Raw genomic sequence first — 15,031 nt, 5'->3', positions numbered from 1 at the left:
ATCGTTTTTCTGTTCGAGATGCCTCCAGTCTGAGCTCATTACGCCGCAAACCCGGCGTGCATGGAAGTGATCTGTAACAATCCTGAGGCCTGGGGCCCTTTTCCATTTGGGATTGATACATGGGGTGGAATCTGCATTTTTCATCGAACAGTACAACCAGTGTGGCTGCAGTTCTGCTGCAAATCCGATGCAGGAAATACAAGAGAGTCCTTCAAAAATATTCCCACTTGCCTTGGACTGGCTGCAGAGCTTGTTTGTAAGGAAAAAAAAAAAAAAAAAGAACTCTGCTGCAAAATTCAGTTTCTTCCCTGGTCAAGGGCATCTATTTCATTCTCAATGTAATTCTGCCAAAACAAATATTATTTTTGACTCTTTCATTATCCCTGGCCCTGGGAAGGGCTGGAGCAGCATGCTGGTCTGGGATGCTGCAGGCCAGGATGTGCCAAGAGCGTGGCCAGGCTGGATGGGGGCACTGGCAGGGCAGGGAAAGCCAATTCCCAGGAAAAAAGCACAATGCTGGTGCCTGCCAGGGGGCAGGGGCTGGCTTGTCATATGTAGAGGGTGTGGGGTGTTTCATCAGCTCCAGACACTGTCAGCAACCTCACCCACAGGATGGGCACCCTGGGCATCTGTGGGGCAGAGAGTGACCCAACCAACCCCAAATTCCTGCACCTCCTTGGCACTGCATTATTTATTACTATTTTGTTTGTATACAAAAAAAAAAAAATATATATATATACATATACACAATTTATCTATTTCTATAATTTGCCTTCTAGATGTATGTATTTATATATGCATGTACACATGTACGCATGTTTATGTATATGCACACACACAAATACATGTATTTCACTAAAGCCCGATGTATTTTGGGGTGCCCAGGATGATTTGTGTTCAAAGCCCCCCCAGACCCCCCGAACCTGGGGGGACCCGGCCCCGCCGCGCCCCCAGCCCTGCGCCGCGCGCCCTCTGTCGGGCAGCGCCCGAACTGCACCGCCTGGCCCTGGCCCTGTCCCTGAATGTCCCTGTCCCTGTCCCTGTCCCTGTCCTTGTTCCTGACTGTCCCTGTCCTTGTCCTTGTCCCCTTATCCATCCCTCCCTGTCCATGCCTCTCTCCCTGTCTTTAGCCCTATCCCTGACTGTCCCTGTTCCGTCCTTATCCTTGTTCCTGACTGTCCCTGTCCCTGTCCTTGTTGCCCTGTCCACCCCTCCCTGCCCCTGTCCCTGTCCTCATCCTTGTCCCTCCACCTTGTCACCTCCACCTGTCCCTCTCTATCCCTGGCTGACCCTGTCGAAGTCCCTTTCCTTGTCCATCCCTTCTTGTCCCTGTCCTGTCCCCCCGTGCCTGTTCCTGCCCATCCCTGCCTTACTCATCTGCTCTTTTCCCTGTCCCTGTCCCCCTGTCCATCCCTCCCTGCCCCTGCCCACTCTGTCCACCTCCACCTGTCCTGTCCATCTCTGACTGATCCTGTTCCTTTTCCTGTCCCTTCTTGTCCCTGACCTATCCCTGCGCTGTCCAGCTCTTGTCCCTGTCCCTCTCTCTGTCCCTGACTGTCCCTGTCCCTAACCCTGTCCCTGACTATCCCTGCTCACCTCTGTTCAACTTCACCTGCCCCTCTCCATCCCTGACTGACCCTGTCCCTGTGCCTTTCCCTGTCCATCCTTTTTTGTCCCTGTCCTAACCCTGCCCTGTCCCCCCCGTGCCTGTTCCTGCCCATCTCTGCCTTGCCCATCCCTACCTGCTCCTGCCCACCCTGTCCTGTCCATCTCTGACTGACCCTGTTCCTTTTCCCCTCCCTGCCCCGTCCAGCCCTGTCCCCCTGTGCCTGTCCCTGCCCATCCCCTCCTTGCCCCATCCCTGCCTGTCCCTGCCCACCCTGAATCCCTGACCCAGAACAGGATTTCACTCCCAAAATTGGCTGTTTCCCTGGGAAAGGCATCACCTGCCCCAGTCTCAGCATTCCCCATCCCCATCCCCACAAAAACAAAGTCACATCCCTGAAAAAGCCCAAATACCTGAAAATAAAAACCCATTGAGCGATGCAAATGAGGGAAAGGTTAAAGTTGATATTTGCTGCCGCCTGCTTTTGGTGGCGGCATGTATTAGAGATATAAAAAATAATAAAATACACCCAAACTGTACATATTATAAGGCCGTATTTTTATCTCGGGGTTCTGGTGACACGTACAAACCACTTGAGCTTTGCTTCTGTGCTTTATATCGCCACGAGAAACCCTTGATAAAAATACAGCTTTATATTGTACAGTGGGGTATAGTTTATTTTCCCCATATATCACACCCTGTGTTTTATTTATAAACAGACCCAAAGACACTTGCACATGCAAAGCAGTTTTTTTATTGAAGTAATTCTGAGGTATCAATAATCCTGGATTAACTAACGCACTGCCACACAATAATTTTTGGGGGGCAGCAATGGCCTTTCTAAAGAGACATCCATGAAAATATGATAAAACACATAAAAAAATCAGTATTTCCATGTTACAATTTACGATTCCCATACTGGAAATTTCAGCTTCTGGTGGCTCGTACTCGCAGAGAACCCTGCTAAAACCACCTCAAAATTTAACTTTAATGTCTCTTGAATCCTTCCAATGGAGAGGCTACAGGAAATAAAGCTTTGGAAAACAGAGAAACATGGAAATCTGAAGGAAAACTCAAATGATAAAGGGATGTGCTGCTGATAAGGAAGCAACTATGAAGAGCTTTTCAGTATTTTGCAAAATTTGGCTAATCAAACTGCTTATCCAAAATATAAAATTTGTCACGATCATCTCTTACCCTGCTGTACGCAAAAAAAAACCAAACAATTCCCATCTTCCAGTCCAAAAAGAAAAGGCTGGAGTAAGGAATTCAACAGCTGCCTGCTTTTGCACAGATCTCACTGTGCTCCCTTAACTCCTGTTCAGGTAAAAAACCATTTTGTGCCCCAAAGTGGGGAGGGGGAGCTGGGCAGGGGCGGGCAGGGCCCAGCGTGCCAGGCTGGGCCACTCGCCGCGAGCCAGGCGCCTCCTCAGGGGCAAGCTTCCACCTCGCATTCGCCACGTCCCTCCCACTCCCTTATCCCTGCTTTAATGGACATTAAAAATAGAACAAAACAGGGCTGGAGATGGGAACAAAATCCATGCACAACAGGGCCCGGATCGCTGCAGTCATTCTGCTGTAAAATGTAAAAACAAGAAAGGGCAGCCGAGCTGCCTCCCCCAGGACGCATCCCGCTTTTTTAATATAGTGGTGCCACCACACATTTCACTTTGGATGTTGCATTATATTTATATGTCACTCAAATATTTACCATTTTCCTGAATTCTGCTGGGTGCTGTGAGAGAGAGAGCTCGTTACAAGGCGAGGAGCCGTGGTTGTGCGCCGGGGCTGGTTAGCAGCCCCCTCCCTGTGCCAGCTTCTCCTTCTGCAGCTTCTCGTAGGACAGCAGCCACTCCTTCATCAGCTGTCCCCCGCCGTAGTTCCCGCTGTGCCCGCTGCTGCGGATCACCCTGTGGCATGGGATGATGATGGGGATCTGCAAAACATCCCAAAAGCCGGGAGGAGCAAAGGGTGAGGCCGAGGGGAGCCAGGAACCAAGGGATGTGGCCCTCAGTGCTCTGGTGGGGATCTGCCACAGGCTGGGCTCCATGGGCTTGGTGTTTTCCAGCCTGAATGACGCTGTGATTCCACGAGTCTGGAAATCCAGCACTGTAGAAGCCAGCAGCTGTGTGGCACTGGGCTGGCAGGGACACGGAGCTGCCACGTCAGGGCCTGGCAGAGCACAAACAGAGCCCAGCAGCATCCCTGGAGGCCACCCCAGTCCTCAGGATGGATAGGAATTTTAATACATAAAAATGATGTAAAGTCTTCAAAAGGATAAACCTGAGATATTAAATCCCATATATAAAATCTTCCCTGCAGCACCAGGTCCTGCTGCCCTGCACCAGCTGAGCTCTCTGTGCCCAGGGTGGGGAACGAAGCCTCACAGACCCAAAATGCACATGAAGAACTATTTAAATTGGACACTGGGATGGAATTGTTCCCTGGCAGGGTGGGCAGCCCTGGCACAGGTGCCCAGAGCAGCTGGGGCTGCCCCTGGATCCCTGGCAGTGCCCAAGGCCAGGCTGGACACTGGGGCTGGGAGCACCTGGGACAGTGGGAGGTGTCCCTGCCATGGCAGGATGGGAATGGGATGAATTTTAAGGTCCGTATCTTCCCAGGACTAGAAGATTTCTGGGAAGAAACAGATTATTGAGAAGGGGTCCCAGTGCCTGAGCTCCCCAGCAGATCCTCTATGGGCTGTAGCACCTCCATGTGCACCCTGGAGAAATTTCCTGGAAGACCAAGGCACTATTTATTATTTAGCAGCAAGTCAATCCAAAATGGGCTGTGAATTTTTAAAATCTCCAACAGGAGAAGTTTGATTCTGACCTGACCAATTTTAAGAACTCTTTTTTTTTTCCCCTCTCTGCCTTCTACTCCCTATCATTTATAACCACACGACACAGATTCTGCAAAATCAATGCCAGAAGTTACATAATGGACTGATAATGCAGAGGAGAACATAAACGTGGGGTTTTTTTTTATTTTTTTTATTTTTTATTACAGGTGATTATCATAGCTGAAGTACACACCATAAAAACTGCAATACATCATCTCTAATCACGGGTGTGTTTTGGTAACTGCATAGTAATGGCATTGCAACGGTGGGGCTGGGACAACATCACTCACCCAAAAGGGCAGTTCTCACAAATCTGGGGACCTCAAGTCAAAAACTGTAATTTATTTCTGTGCAGACACACAGGCAAATTGCACACTTTACCCTCACTTATTTTAATCCCATTTAAATAATCACACAGTTCAAGCACTGTGGTGTATTTGAGCCTGGGATACACAAACCCCAAAGTGGCTGAACAGCTACTGGCCAGACCATAAATTGAGAAGTTTTTTTTTGGGGGTGTTCTTTCAGTTTACTTAACTAATTTCAGTGCCTGAAATCTAAAATCTTAATCTCAGTTCACACTAAATGAGAATACATACAGGTACTAATTGTTGATCAGGGTTTAAATAAAAAACTGCTTCCAATATCTGCTTTATTTGGAGGTGGCAATGCCACAAGTGATTAATCCATCTGTGACAGCTCCGGTGAGTACCAATAGAAGGTTTGCTCCATGCCAAGCCATCCCACAGTAGGTTTATGACTTCTTCAAAGAAATTGGGTTTTTTTTTTGCAAGTGTTTTTCTGGTTTGGGGTTTCTCTGCCTTTACACTCCCCGCAGTTACTGCAGGAGGCTTGGCTTGAGTGACAAAGCCATAATAATACACTGTAAAACATCTCTGAGGTTCATTTGCAATTCTTTAAAAATACACACAGTAAAGCAGCAGATTTTGGTGGCAAGGCTATAAATCTTGGTGGAGAAAAAGAAAAAAAAGGACTTTATTTTCAGATGTGGGGTCTTGCATGATCCCTGGGTGGATGCAGGACCTGCTCACAGCACAGGGAAGTGGGGCTGAGCTGTCACCACCCAGCAAACAGAGGAGGTATGAAATTAATGCCACTTTTCCCATGGCCAAAACAAAGAATTCCACGCTGAGATTGTCCCAACACAAGCACCCATCCGTCACCCTCCACAGCCCTGGATGTAGAAGTGGTACAAGGACCATACCAGCGCTGTAATTTAAAAATATTGAATATTGCTTCAGTTTGGCTTAATTGTGGTGACAACGTTCAGCCTACTAAAATAATTAAACCTGCTAAAATTTATTAGGGCCCTAAGGACATTTTAGAGGGAGAACTACCCTAGTCTGGAGCTTTAATGCCTCTGCTACATTTAATGTAATTTTTATCAATAACCAAGCAGCTCATAATATTATAGCACCGCTGAAATCTTCATGCTGTGAAATCTAATTCCTCTCCTCCACGAATCCATCACACACACAGCCCCTACCTCAAACGCTATAAAACTTCCAAACCCAGAGATTTGTCTCCAACAAAAAAATAATATGAAGGAGCCCTCGGATCGATGCCAGAGTCCCTCTGATTCGGGCACCAGCTGAATATTTTCTCCAACTTCGCTTTTGTTCTTCTGGGTAGAGGCCCACAAGGGAAAGAGCTTGTTTTCACTCGCAGCCTCATCAATACCTAAATCCTGGTGAACAAGTGACACTGAGAAGCTGTAATCAATAGCTCCCTGTGCGTTTTTTCTTCTGGTCAAATGGTTCAGCACTACTGACAGCCCTGACACTCGGAACATGATGCTAAATCTTTATCAACAGCCATCTGGGTGAGTGGCAGAACAAGGCTGGGCCGGTCATTAGCGCTCCTGGCGATCTGTGAATAAACCAACTCCTCCAGAAGTGTTTGTTTAGGGAAAAAAGGTGGGGGAAAAGCTCCCTGCCCACAGGATGGATCACTGTGAACTGCTTTTAGGGAATTCTGGTGCTCTGGCTGTTCCCAGTGCTCAGTTTGAGGTGAGGGAACTGTCCCATGGCGTGGCTGGAGAGCTGCTGATGTGCCTGGCTGAGCCAGGGCAAAATGGAAACAGCTGAGGGATCACACTGAGACACACTCAGCAAAAACCAGACTCGTGGTTTGCCCATGTCACAGAATCCCAGACTGGCTTGGGCTGGCAGGGACCTTAAAGATCACCCAGTTCCACCCCCTGCTTTTTCTCCATCTCTTCCCCAGCAGAAACAAATGCTGTGATGTGACCCAGCATGGGTCCCAGGTTATCACTGGCCACCAAAGGAAGCAAAGGTTTTGGGAATGAAAACAGTAGGGAAAGGTTCATCCCCAGAGGGTGCTGGCACTGCCCAGGGAATGGGCACAGCCCAAAGGCTGCCAGAGCTCCAGCAGAGTTTGGACAGCACTGCCAGGGGTGCCCAGGTGGGGTTTTGGGGTGTCTGTGCAGGGCCCAGGGCTGGACTGGACGATCTGTGGGTCCCTTCCAGCTCAGGACATTCCCTGGTTCAATGGATGAACACACAGGTACTTTGATGTGTCCATGGTGTCTCAGATCCACACACCACAATTTTCTCACAAATGCACAAATGCTCCCTCAGTGTTCAAAACGTTTTGGTTGGGTATCCATGATTTAGCTCAATGGATTCAGAAAGGATTGGTGCAATATCCTCGATGTAGGACAGATTGGTACCAGGATCAGGCTGTGCCCCTGGCTGGGGTGAGCCCAAGGACCAGCACAGCTGGACAGGGCACAAACCCAGTGCAGGCAGCTCTGAGTGCTGTGATCAGACCTCTGAAGATGTCTTATTTAAGGCACAGAACACTCATTTAGGATGGCCTTGGACTAATCAGCCCAACATTCTCCATTTCCCATGAGCTTCTGTGATTTCTTTTTGATCCTCCTCTACCAGTCTAATGAGATTTTTAATTGAACTTTATGGGTTCCCTTTGAGGACCACAGACCTCGCAATCAGTGTGAACCACAGCAAACTCTGGGAAGCCTCTCCTGTGAAAGGTGAGCCATGCCCACCCTGTCCTGGGCATGAACTGAGGCAGCTGCTGCTGCTGGCACCTCTTCCACCTTCTCGTGAAGCTGAAGGTCAGCCCAGGAATTATGTGGAGCATCCCAGCTGCAAGGGGAAACCTGTGGAATGCACTCTACCCAAACTGAAGACCAAGCCTTGACTCGTAGGAGGGAGGAACGTGCTGGTGTCTGGTGGAGGAAGGTGAGTTTATGATTTTTACCCAAATGTTTGAGGGACAATTGATGCCCAATTCAGGGTTATTTCAAAGGTCCCTTTTTCCTGGTACTGCCACCCTCACTCAATCAGGTTTATCACAAATCCATCCTCCACCACACCAGGATGCTCCAAACCTTGGGCAATTCCAGGGATGGGTTTGGGGTTTGGATTGAGGGTTTAGACCCTGGGTAGCTGTTAAGCAATCTCTGACCTCCTGTTTTTTCACACTGGTCCTCTCAGTATTTTCTTTAATCAGATTTCTACGAGGCTGCAAAGTGGAGTTGCAAATTGGGTCAGAAAATCTGTTTTCGCAAGAGTTGACGGCTTTATACACGGAAATAACAAAGGTGAGGGTTTTTTTTTTTGCAGTGCCACATTTTATCTTTATCTCTCACCTCATGCATAAAATCCGTGTGTGTTGCACACAGCCAGCCTGCACATGATGGCTCGCAGGCGAAGGACCAGGAGACATTTCTGGGGGAAACATCAGGAGCAGTGAACAGTTGCTCACACTCAGGTGCAAAAGGATGATGTGTGTGTGTGTGTGTGTTTGCATGTGGAATATGGATGGAATTTCAGATTACCTCCAGGAGATGAGCAGTGGCAAAATTGTGGTTTGCGATGGGCAGGACTCTCATTACAGCACTGATTTTTTTTTTTTTTAATCATCAGCTTTCTATGATGAAATATTGAGGTGGTATAATAAAGCTCCTTTCCCCTACAGCTATACATTATTATCTATAACCATAGCTTAAAAATTTTCTGCTGGGGACAGAAACCACTGCAGCCACGGTATGGGCTGGGAAATGGCAATAATAACTAGGACCCCATTTAAAAAAATTGCAGGAGCTTTGCTGTATATTTTCAGAACTATTTTCATCCTTCCTCACAGGGGAAAAAGCAGGAATTTTCACACCACAACCTGCTGTTACTGCTACTTTGGATGCTGCTGCTCCACTGCAGCCTGAGGGCAAAGCTGGGTACATTTCTAGGCGATGGCAATTACATCTCCTTTTGCACAACACTGGATTGTTATTCTTTGAGAACTGTTTCCTGTAGGTTTGCATTGGATTGCCTTATCTTAATGTACACCAGATTATATTGGAAAGCATTCCATCATATTAAAATAGTTTGTATTGTCAAGTACAATGCGGGCTATTGACAAAACACTGCTCATAGGAACTGCTTCACAGGGACAGCTGATGGATGCTGCAAACAACAGGGGGGCTCAAAGCTTAACCCCACGTGGAACTGCGTGGGTCTCCCTGGCTGGCTGCTGCCCGTGGGGAATTGTGGAATGAGACGGGCTAGAAGGTCCCCTCCAACACGAATTGTTCTGGGATTGTTTGGCTCAGAGGGTTTAGGGATTGAACTGCTCCTCAAACAGTGCAGGCACATCCAGCTGAGCCCCCAAACCCCCCGAGCCAGGATGGGGCTGATCCCAACCCATACAGCACCCACTGAGCACCGCAGCAGCTTCACACACCCGCCCAGGTGACTCAGGTGCAGAAATACACTGAAAAGCTAAACCTAGACAAAGAAAAGGGAAAATAGGCACAGATCACTTAGCAAAAGAACATTTTTTCCCCAAACACACAGGCCTAACCCGGAGTGCTGCTCCCTCCAGCTGGTTCAAATTCAGGCAACTCACCTCCAGAATCCCAGACTGGTTTGGGTTGGAAGGGACCTTAAACTCATCCCATTCCACCCCTGCCATGGGCAGGGACACCTTCCACTGTCCCAGGGTGCTCCTGGCCTTGTTTTCAGAACTGTATTTATGCCAGAGTGGATGGCTTTAACACAAGCAAAAGCACTCATAATCTGCCAACTTAAGCCCATGTGGAAGATAAAAGATTTCCCCAACCTAAGAATACACAAAGAAGTTTGAGAACAACAAACTGCGCAGAGGCTGGTGAGTAACAGGAGCGTTCCTCCTCCCAACCCAACCCCATAAACGGTAGGGCATAAATCACAATAACCTGGGCTGTGCATTATTGCTGATTAAAAACACTTACCGACCTTACTCCTCATGGCAGCCCAGTTTTCAGAGCAGATAAATTTAACCCGATGGCATTCAGAGCTCTCCAAAGCCAGCAGCTCTGGGCTGGCAGGTGCCCTGCACTCACCGGGTTGCTCCTCATGGCTCCCCCCACGGCACGCGCTGCCCGGCTGTTGCCAGCAAGGTCTGCCAGCTGCTTGTAGGAAACGGCCTCCCCGAACTTGACATCGTTCAGCAGCGTCCACAGCACCTGCCTGGTGAAGGAATCTGCAAGGCAGAGGGAGAGAGCACTGCTGGACTGGAGAAATGAGGATGGAACAGTCAAATATCCAGCGCAGAGCCAGGCTCGATGGCAATTTTGTAATTTAAACTGGAGCAGCCCCCTGCACTGTCCTGTTCTTGTGCTCTGTATGACTCCATTTAAATACATGATTATTGCAGAGAGTGCCTGGAGTAGCTGATCACTATAAAAAAAGGATTTAAGGCTTTGATTTTCCTATATTTTTAATTTGCTTCGAGTACAATTATCCTGTTAGCTGGTACAATGTGGCTTTTCCCATTAAATTGGCGGAGTATAAATTAGCATAGAGTCAAATTAAAAGGGAAGGAATAAGTGGCTGTACCTCTCTGACAAAGGCCTGGCATCTCCAGCTAATTCCCAACTTCAGCTGGGACGTGCCAGGGACGCCCTAGAGCCAGCAAACTCTGAATTATCCTGGCTGACTGCATTTTATAGTGGGGACCCCCGAGCTACTGCTCAGCACTGCACACACTGCCAAGTGTAAGGACTAGCTGTGACCTTGAATGTCCTGCACATCCTTAATGATGCAGGGGGAAAAAAAAATATAATGTATCGACCATTATTTTAATTTTAATTCGGCTGCAAATTGCTTTAAGTGTTCCAATTGCTGAAATAATGAATAAGCAAATGCATTAGGAGAAGCTTTCTTTGGCATCTCAGGGTGTCACCCAGCCCAGGATTGCTTCAAGGAATGAAAAAGGATAGTCCTGTTTGGATTTGAGTTGGGTTGAACACCTCTTGCTCCTCCAAGGCACTTGGAAAAGCTCTGAAGATCTCACTCGTGGATAACTTATTGAGAGGAGTGAACTGGTGACTGAAAAAAAGGAAAAAAAAGGAGAAGAGACCCCTTCCCCCAGCTGAGAGCCTCAACCTCCCACTCTGGCAAAGAAACAAACTGATTAAAAACATTGTCTTTCTTTAGTTGTCAAAAAAGACATTGATTACCTTCCGTAGGAAGGTAAAGAAATGTGATTTTGTTCTTAAAGGAAACCCATACGGCGTTATGTGTGTGTTAAATAATAAAAATCACTTCTTAACTGAAGGGAATGATAATCACTTCATTGAAAAAATCTGTTTAGTCTTTATTATAACATTAAGCAAATTAAACATCAGCATAATCCAGGTGATACGAGAAAAGGGTCATCAAAGAAATTAACTTTGTTGTTCATTAATTTACATGGATTAGTAGAGGGCAAAGAGATAGCAAATCTGCTCTAGTTTTTTATGATATAATTTCAAACTGTACACCATTTGTGGCAGTAGGGTGACTTTGGGGTTAATCAGACTGATTTGTCCTTTTAATTGCTTTCTATTCAAAGAAAATTCATTAGATAATGTTCTCTTCAAAATTCATGAATCAATTTAACTGAAGAAACCACATTAACAGCTTTGGGTTCATTAGCACAAGCAGTTGTGTTACTGGCTGATTGCTACCAGGGTTTCCTTAGGCAAACAGATTTTGTTTACTGTGATTCCTTCAAAAGGGTTTATTTCAAATCAAACTGGGCCTTATTATTTTCTTAACCTGTTTAATCTGGCAGGATTAGCTTTAACCCCCCTGCTCAGGGGTCTTGGGGAGTCACTGCCCCACGGCATCTTTTAAATGACCAGAAAATCCCTTTTTTACCCTCAGTTTTGGCAGGTTGGGGTGGGATGCGACTGAAACTTTTGGGAACCTGTTGGAAACAGGGAGAAAATGGAGAAAGGTGCACCTGGACAGGGAGCAGCTGGGGGAGGATGGGGCAGCTGCAGAGCCCCAAGTGATGCCCAAATTCCCGAGGACAGGCTGGCACAGGGGCACAGATCATCCTCCTCTCACACACAGGGGCACAGATCATCCCCCTGCCAGGGCCTTTCCATGGGAGCAATCCATGCCTCTGCCCCCACATAAAACACTCGTGGAGGGTTCAGAAGAATGAAGTATTTAGCAATCATGCACATCATTTTGGAAACGTATCTGAAAACTCCATTTCATCCTGCGGGGAGCAAAGGCATTAATTAGTTTAAGCAGCTCGAAGAGGCAGTGCCAAATCCTGCTATTGAACTGTCTGCGAGTGTGAGTGCCTGGGAGTACAACCTGCCCAGATGAGGTGGGTGAACTTTGCCCAATTTTCAGCGTGTTATGCACTTAAATATCCTTATAAAGTGCTGTGAAATCTCCACATAAAAATGAACACACATGAGTTTTCTGCTTCCATGGGAACTCCATGTCCTGGGAAGGCTGATCAACAGGAGCACCACAAAGTTTTGTCCTTCCTGTGCCCCCACATGCACGTGGGGTCAGCAAAAACCCTCCAGGTGACCAGGAGAGCCCCTGACCACCAGGGACACCTTCCACCATCCCAGGTGCTCCAAACCCCAATGTCCAGCCTGGCCTTGGGCACTGCAGGGATCCAAGGGCAGCCACAGCTGCTCTGGGAATTCCATCCTGTGGGAAACTGAGAATTTCAGACTTTCTGTGCTGGCAGGCACTGACCCCCAAGAGAACACTGCATTTGACCTGAGGCCGTGGAGAAGCTTCCAAAATGGAATGGTGGAACTGGGATTGTGGGTGGGGAGTTTGGATAGAAGTGTGTGATATCACAGGATGGGAAACTTAGTTTAAGGTGTTAGAATACAGTAATAGATACAAAGCAAGACAGAGTTTGTAGGGTGGAGGCTGATCCTTCTTCACCTTCTTCTTCACCTTCTCCTCCATGGGTTTGGGTGGTTTTGTGTAATTGGATAAAAAAGTTCACAGGTAGATGGTTATTAAGTTTAAAGTAAAAATAATTTACGTGTCATTTCTTAATTGGACAGTTTGTCCTTCAAAGGCCCTGTAGAGAGAGATGGGGATCCATTTTTAGTTTGTTATTGAAGTGCTGCAGAACTCAGGGTTTGTGAGACTGTGACATGGATAAGAACTCATAAACACCTGAGTCCCAACAAGAAATAGCCTCTCACAATTTAATCCCAACCTTGGCAGAAGAAAAAGAAGTGAAGAATTGACATTAGTGGTGATCCTGGGTGAGGAGGACACCGGTTAGGACTGGGACCTCACTGAAGAACAAAGAAGATAAAACTCAACACCATCCCATCCCCTCCCCACCCTCACAGGGAAGGATATTTCCAGACAAATCACCCTGAACCTGCTGTTAATGCCTTTTGTGTAATTGGATAAAAAAGTTCACAGGTAGATGGTTATTAAGTTTAAAGTAAAAATAATTTACGTGTCATTTCTTAATTGGACCGTTTGTCCTTCAAAGGCCCTGTAGAGAGAGATGGGGCTCCATTTTTAGTTAGTTATTGAAGTGCTGCAGAACTCAGGGTTTGTGAGATTGTGACATGGATAAGAACTCATAAACACCTGAGTCCCAACAAGAAATAGCCTCTCACAATTTAATCCCAACCTTGGCAGAAGAAAAAGAAGTGAAGAATTGACATTAGTGGTGATCCTGGGTGAGGAGGACACCGGTTAGGACTGGGACCTCATTGAAGAACAAAGAAGATAAAACTCGACACCATCCCATCCCCTCCCCACCCTCACAGGGAAGGATATTTCCAGACAAATCACCCTGAACCTGCTGTTAATGCCTAAATGCTCAGAGGTCCCTCCTACCAGCCCACTGGGCCTTAATTCTTCATACAAACATGTGAAATCCATGGGGATAATGGAGAGAAAATCAATTTTACTTGAACACCAGCTGTATCATAACTTTTAACAGTGTAACTGAAGGTGGGAATTAGCCCAAAGAAGTAAAATAATACACTTCTAACTAATAATCATGGAATTATGGAATGGTCTGGGTTGGAAGGGACCTTAAAAATCACTTTATGCCACCCCCTTGCCATGGGCAGGACACCTTCCACTAAATAATATCTTATATATTATTTACCGATATATATATATGTTTTATCTAATCTCTAGCAAGGATTTTTGGGGTTTGTGAGGGGCTCAGTCCCTCAGGATTCAGGATGGATGAGGGACGAGCAGAGGGATCAGTGCCAGTCCCCTCCTGTCCCCTCTATATCCCACAGCCTGATTTTCCACCCTTTTTAATCTCTTTGATTAAGAGGAATTGAAGACAGACTGGTTTTTCCTTCCCCTGAACCCTGATTGCTGGGAATGTTAGTTTTTGTTTGTCGTGTTGGTTTATTTTCGTGGTTTTTCGGTTTTCCCCCGCTTTTCTTTTTGTTTGTTTGTTTTTCCCCCAGAGTTTTGCAAATGCAAAGAACAGTTATAAACACTTGCTCCTCCTCGGCAGCTTTTTCACAGCCTGCCTGGGGTACTGCACAGACAACTTTTCTCGTTTTTTTCACTCATTGGTTCTCCTTGTTATTACTATTAGCAAAAAAAAACCAAACAACAAAACCCCCAAACATTCAAGCACAACAGCTGAAAAACACCCAAATCTGCTTGGAAAACAGCAGCTCCCACTGCAGCAGCAGCTCCCACCTGAGCCACAGAACTCAACCTGTGGATCTGGGGAGAACAGGTTCACACTCACACTGCAGAACTCTTCCTGACAACAAATGGTGTAAACCATTAACCCAAGCAAGAGAGCAGATTTTTAGCAATTCCTTATTCTTAAAGCCGTGTTAAACCTGCCACCCTACCACAGACTGACCTAGCAAGTGATCTATGAAGAGATAATTGTTTAATTCTAATGTTTTGCTGTTTTTATGAGGCTGCCCCTGGATCCCTGGAAGTGCCCAAGGCATGGCAGGACAGGGCTTGGAGCAGCCTGGGATAGTGGAAGGTGTCAACCCATGGCAGGGGTGGCACTGGATGGGCTTTGAGGTCCCTTCCAGCCCAAACCAGGCTGTGACTCCATCAAACATCAGGCACTTCTGTTAAGATTTTAGGTATTGCCTGTGCATGCATGTTTGCAAAACACGATACAATGAAACAGGAACATGACTATAATGTAAAAAACTTGATGTCTGTCTGCAGCACTTCAGTTAAAAATTGACCAAAATTCTTCCTTTTAACACTTTGAACATTCAGGCTGGCTCACACTGAGTGTGAGCTGCATTAAAA

General features: G+C 46.8%; 1 protein-coding gene across 2 annotated transcripts in view; it reads right to left on the bottom strand.

Moving 5' to 3' along the window:
* Positions 1 to 2,337: 2,337 nt before the first annotated feature.
* The window catches only part of MGMT (O-6-methylguanine-DNA methyltransferase), a 130,700-nt gene continuing 118,006 nt past the window's right edge, over positions 2,338 to 15,031 (bottom strand). For both annotated transcript variants that reach the window (XM_031059889.1, XM_031059890.1), the window contains exons 4-5: positions 9,838 to 9,977; positions 2,338 to 3,542 (exon numbers count right to left, since the gene is read on the bottom strand). In XM_031059889.1, coding sequence (XP_030915749.1) covers positions 3,399 to 3,542; positions 9,838 to 9,977 — 284 coding nt within the window. In that variant the 3' untranslated portion in view covers positions 2,338 to 3,398. The remainder of the gene's footprint in view (positions 3,543 to 9,837; positions 9,978 to 15,031) is intronic.

The sequence above is a fragment of the Geospiza fortis genome, unplaced genomic scaffold (genome assembly GCF_000277835.1).
Source record: "Geospiza fortis unplaced genomic scaffold, GeoFor_1.0 scaffold452, whole genome shotgun sequence".
In the NCBI taxonomy this organism is placed as follows: Eukaryota; Metazoa; Chordata; class Aves; order Passeriformes; family Thraupidae; genus Geospiza; species Geospiza fortis.
Note: the sequence above shows the minus strand (reverse complement) of the source record. Positions and strands in the feature narration are given on the sequence as shown.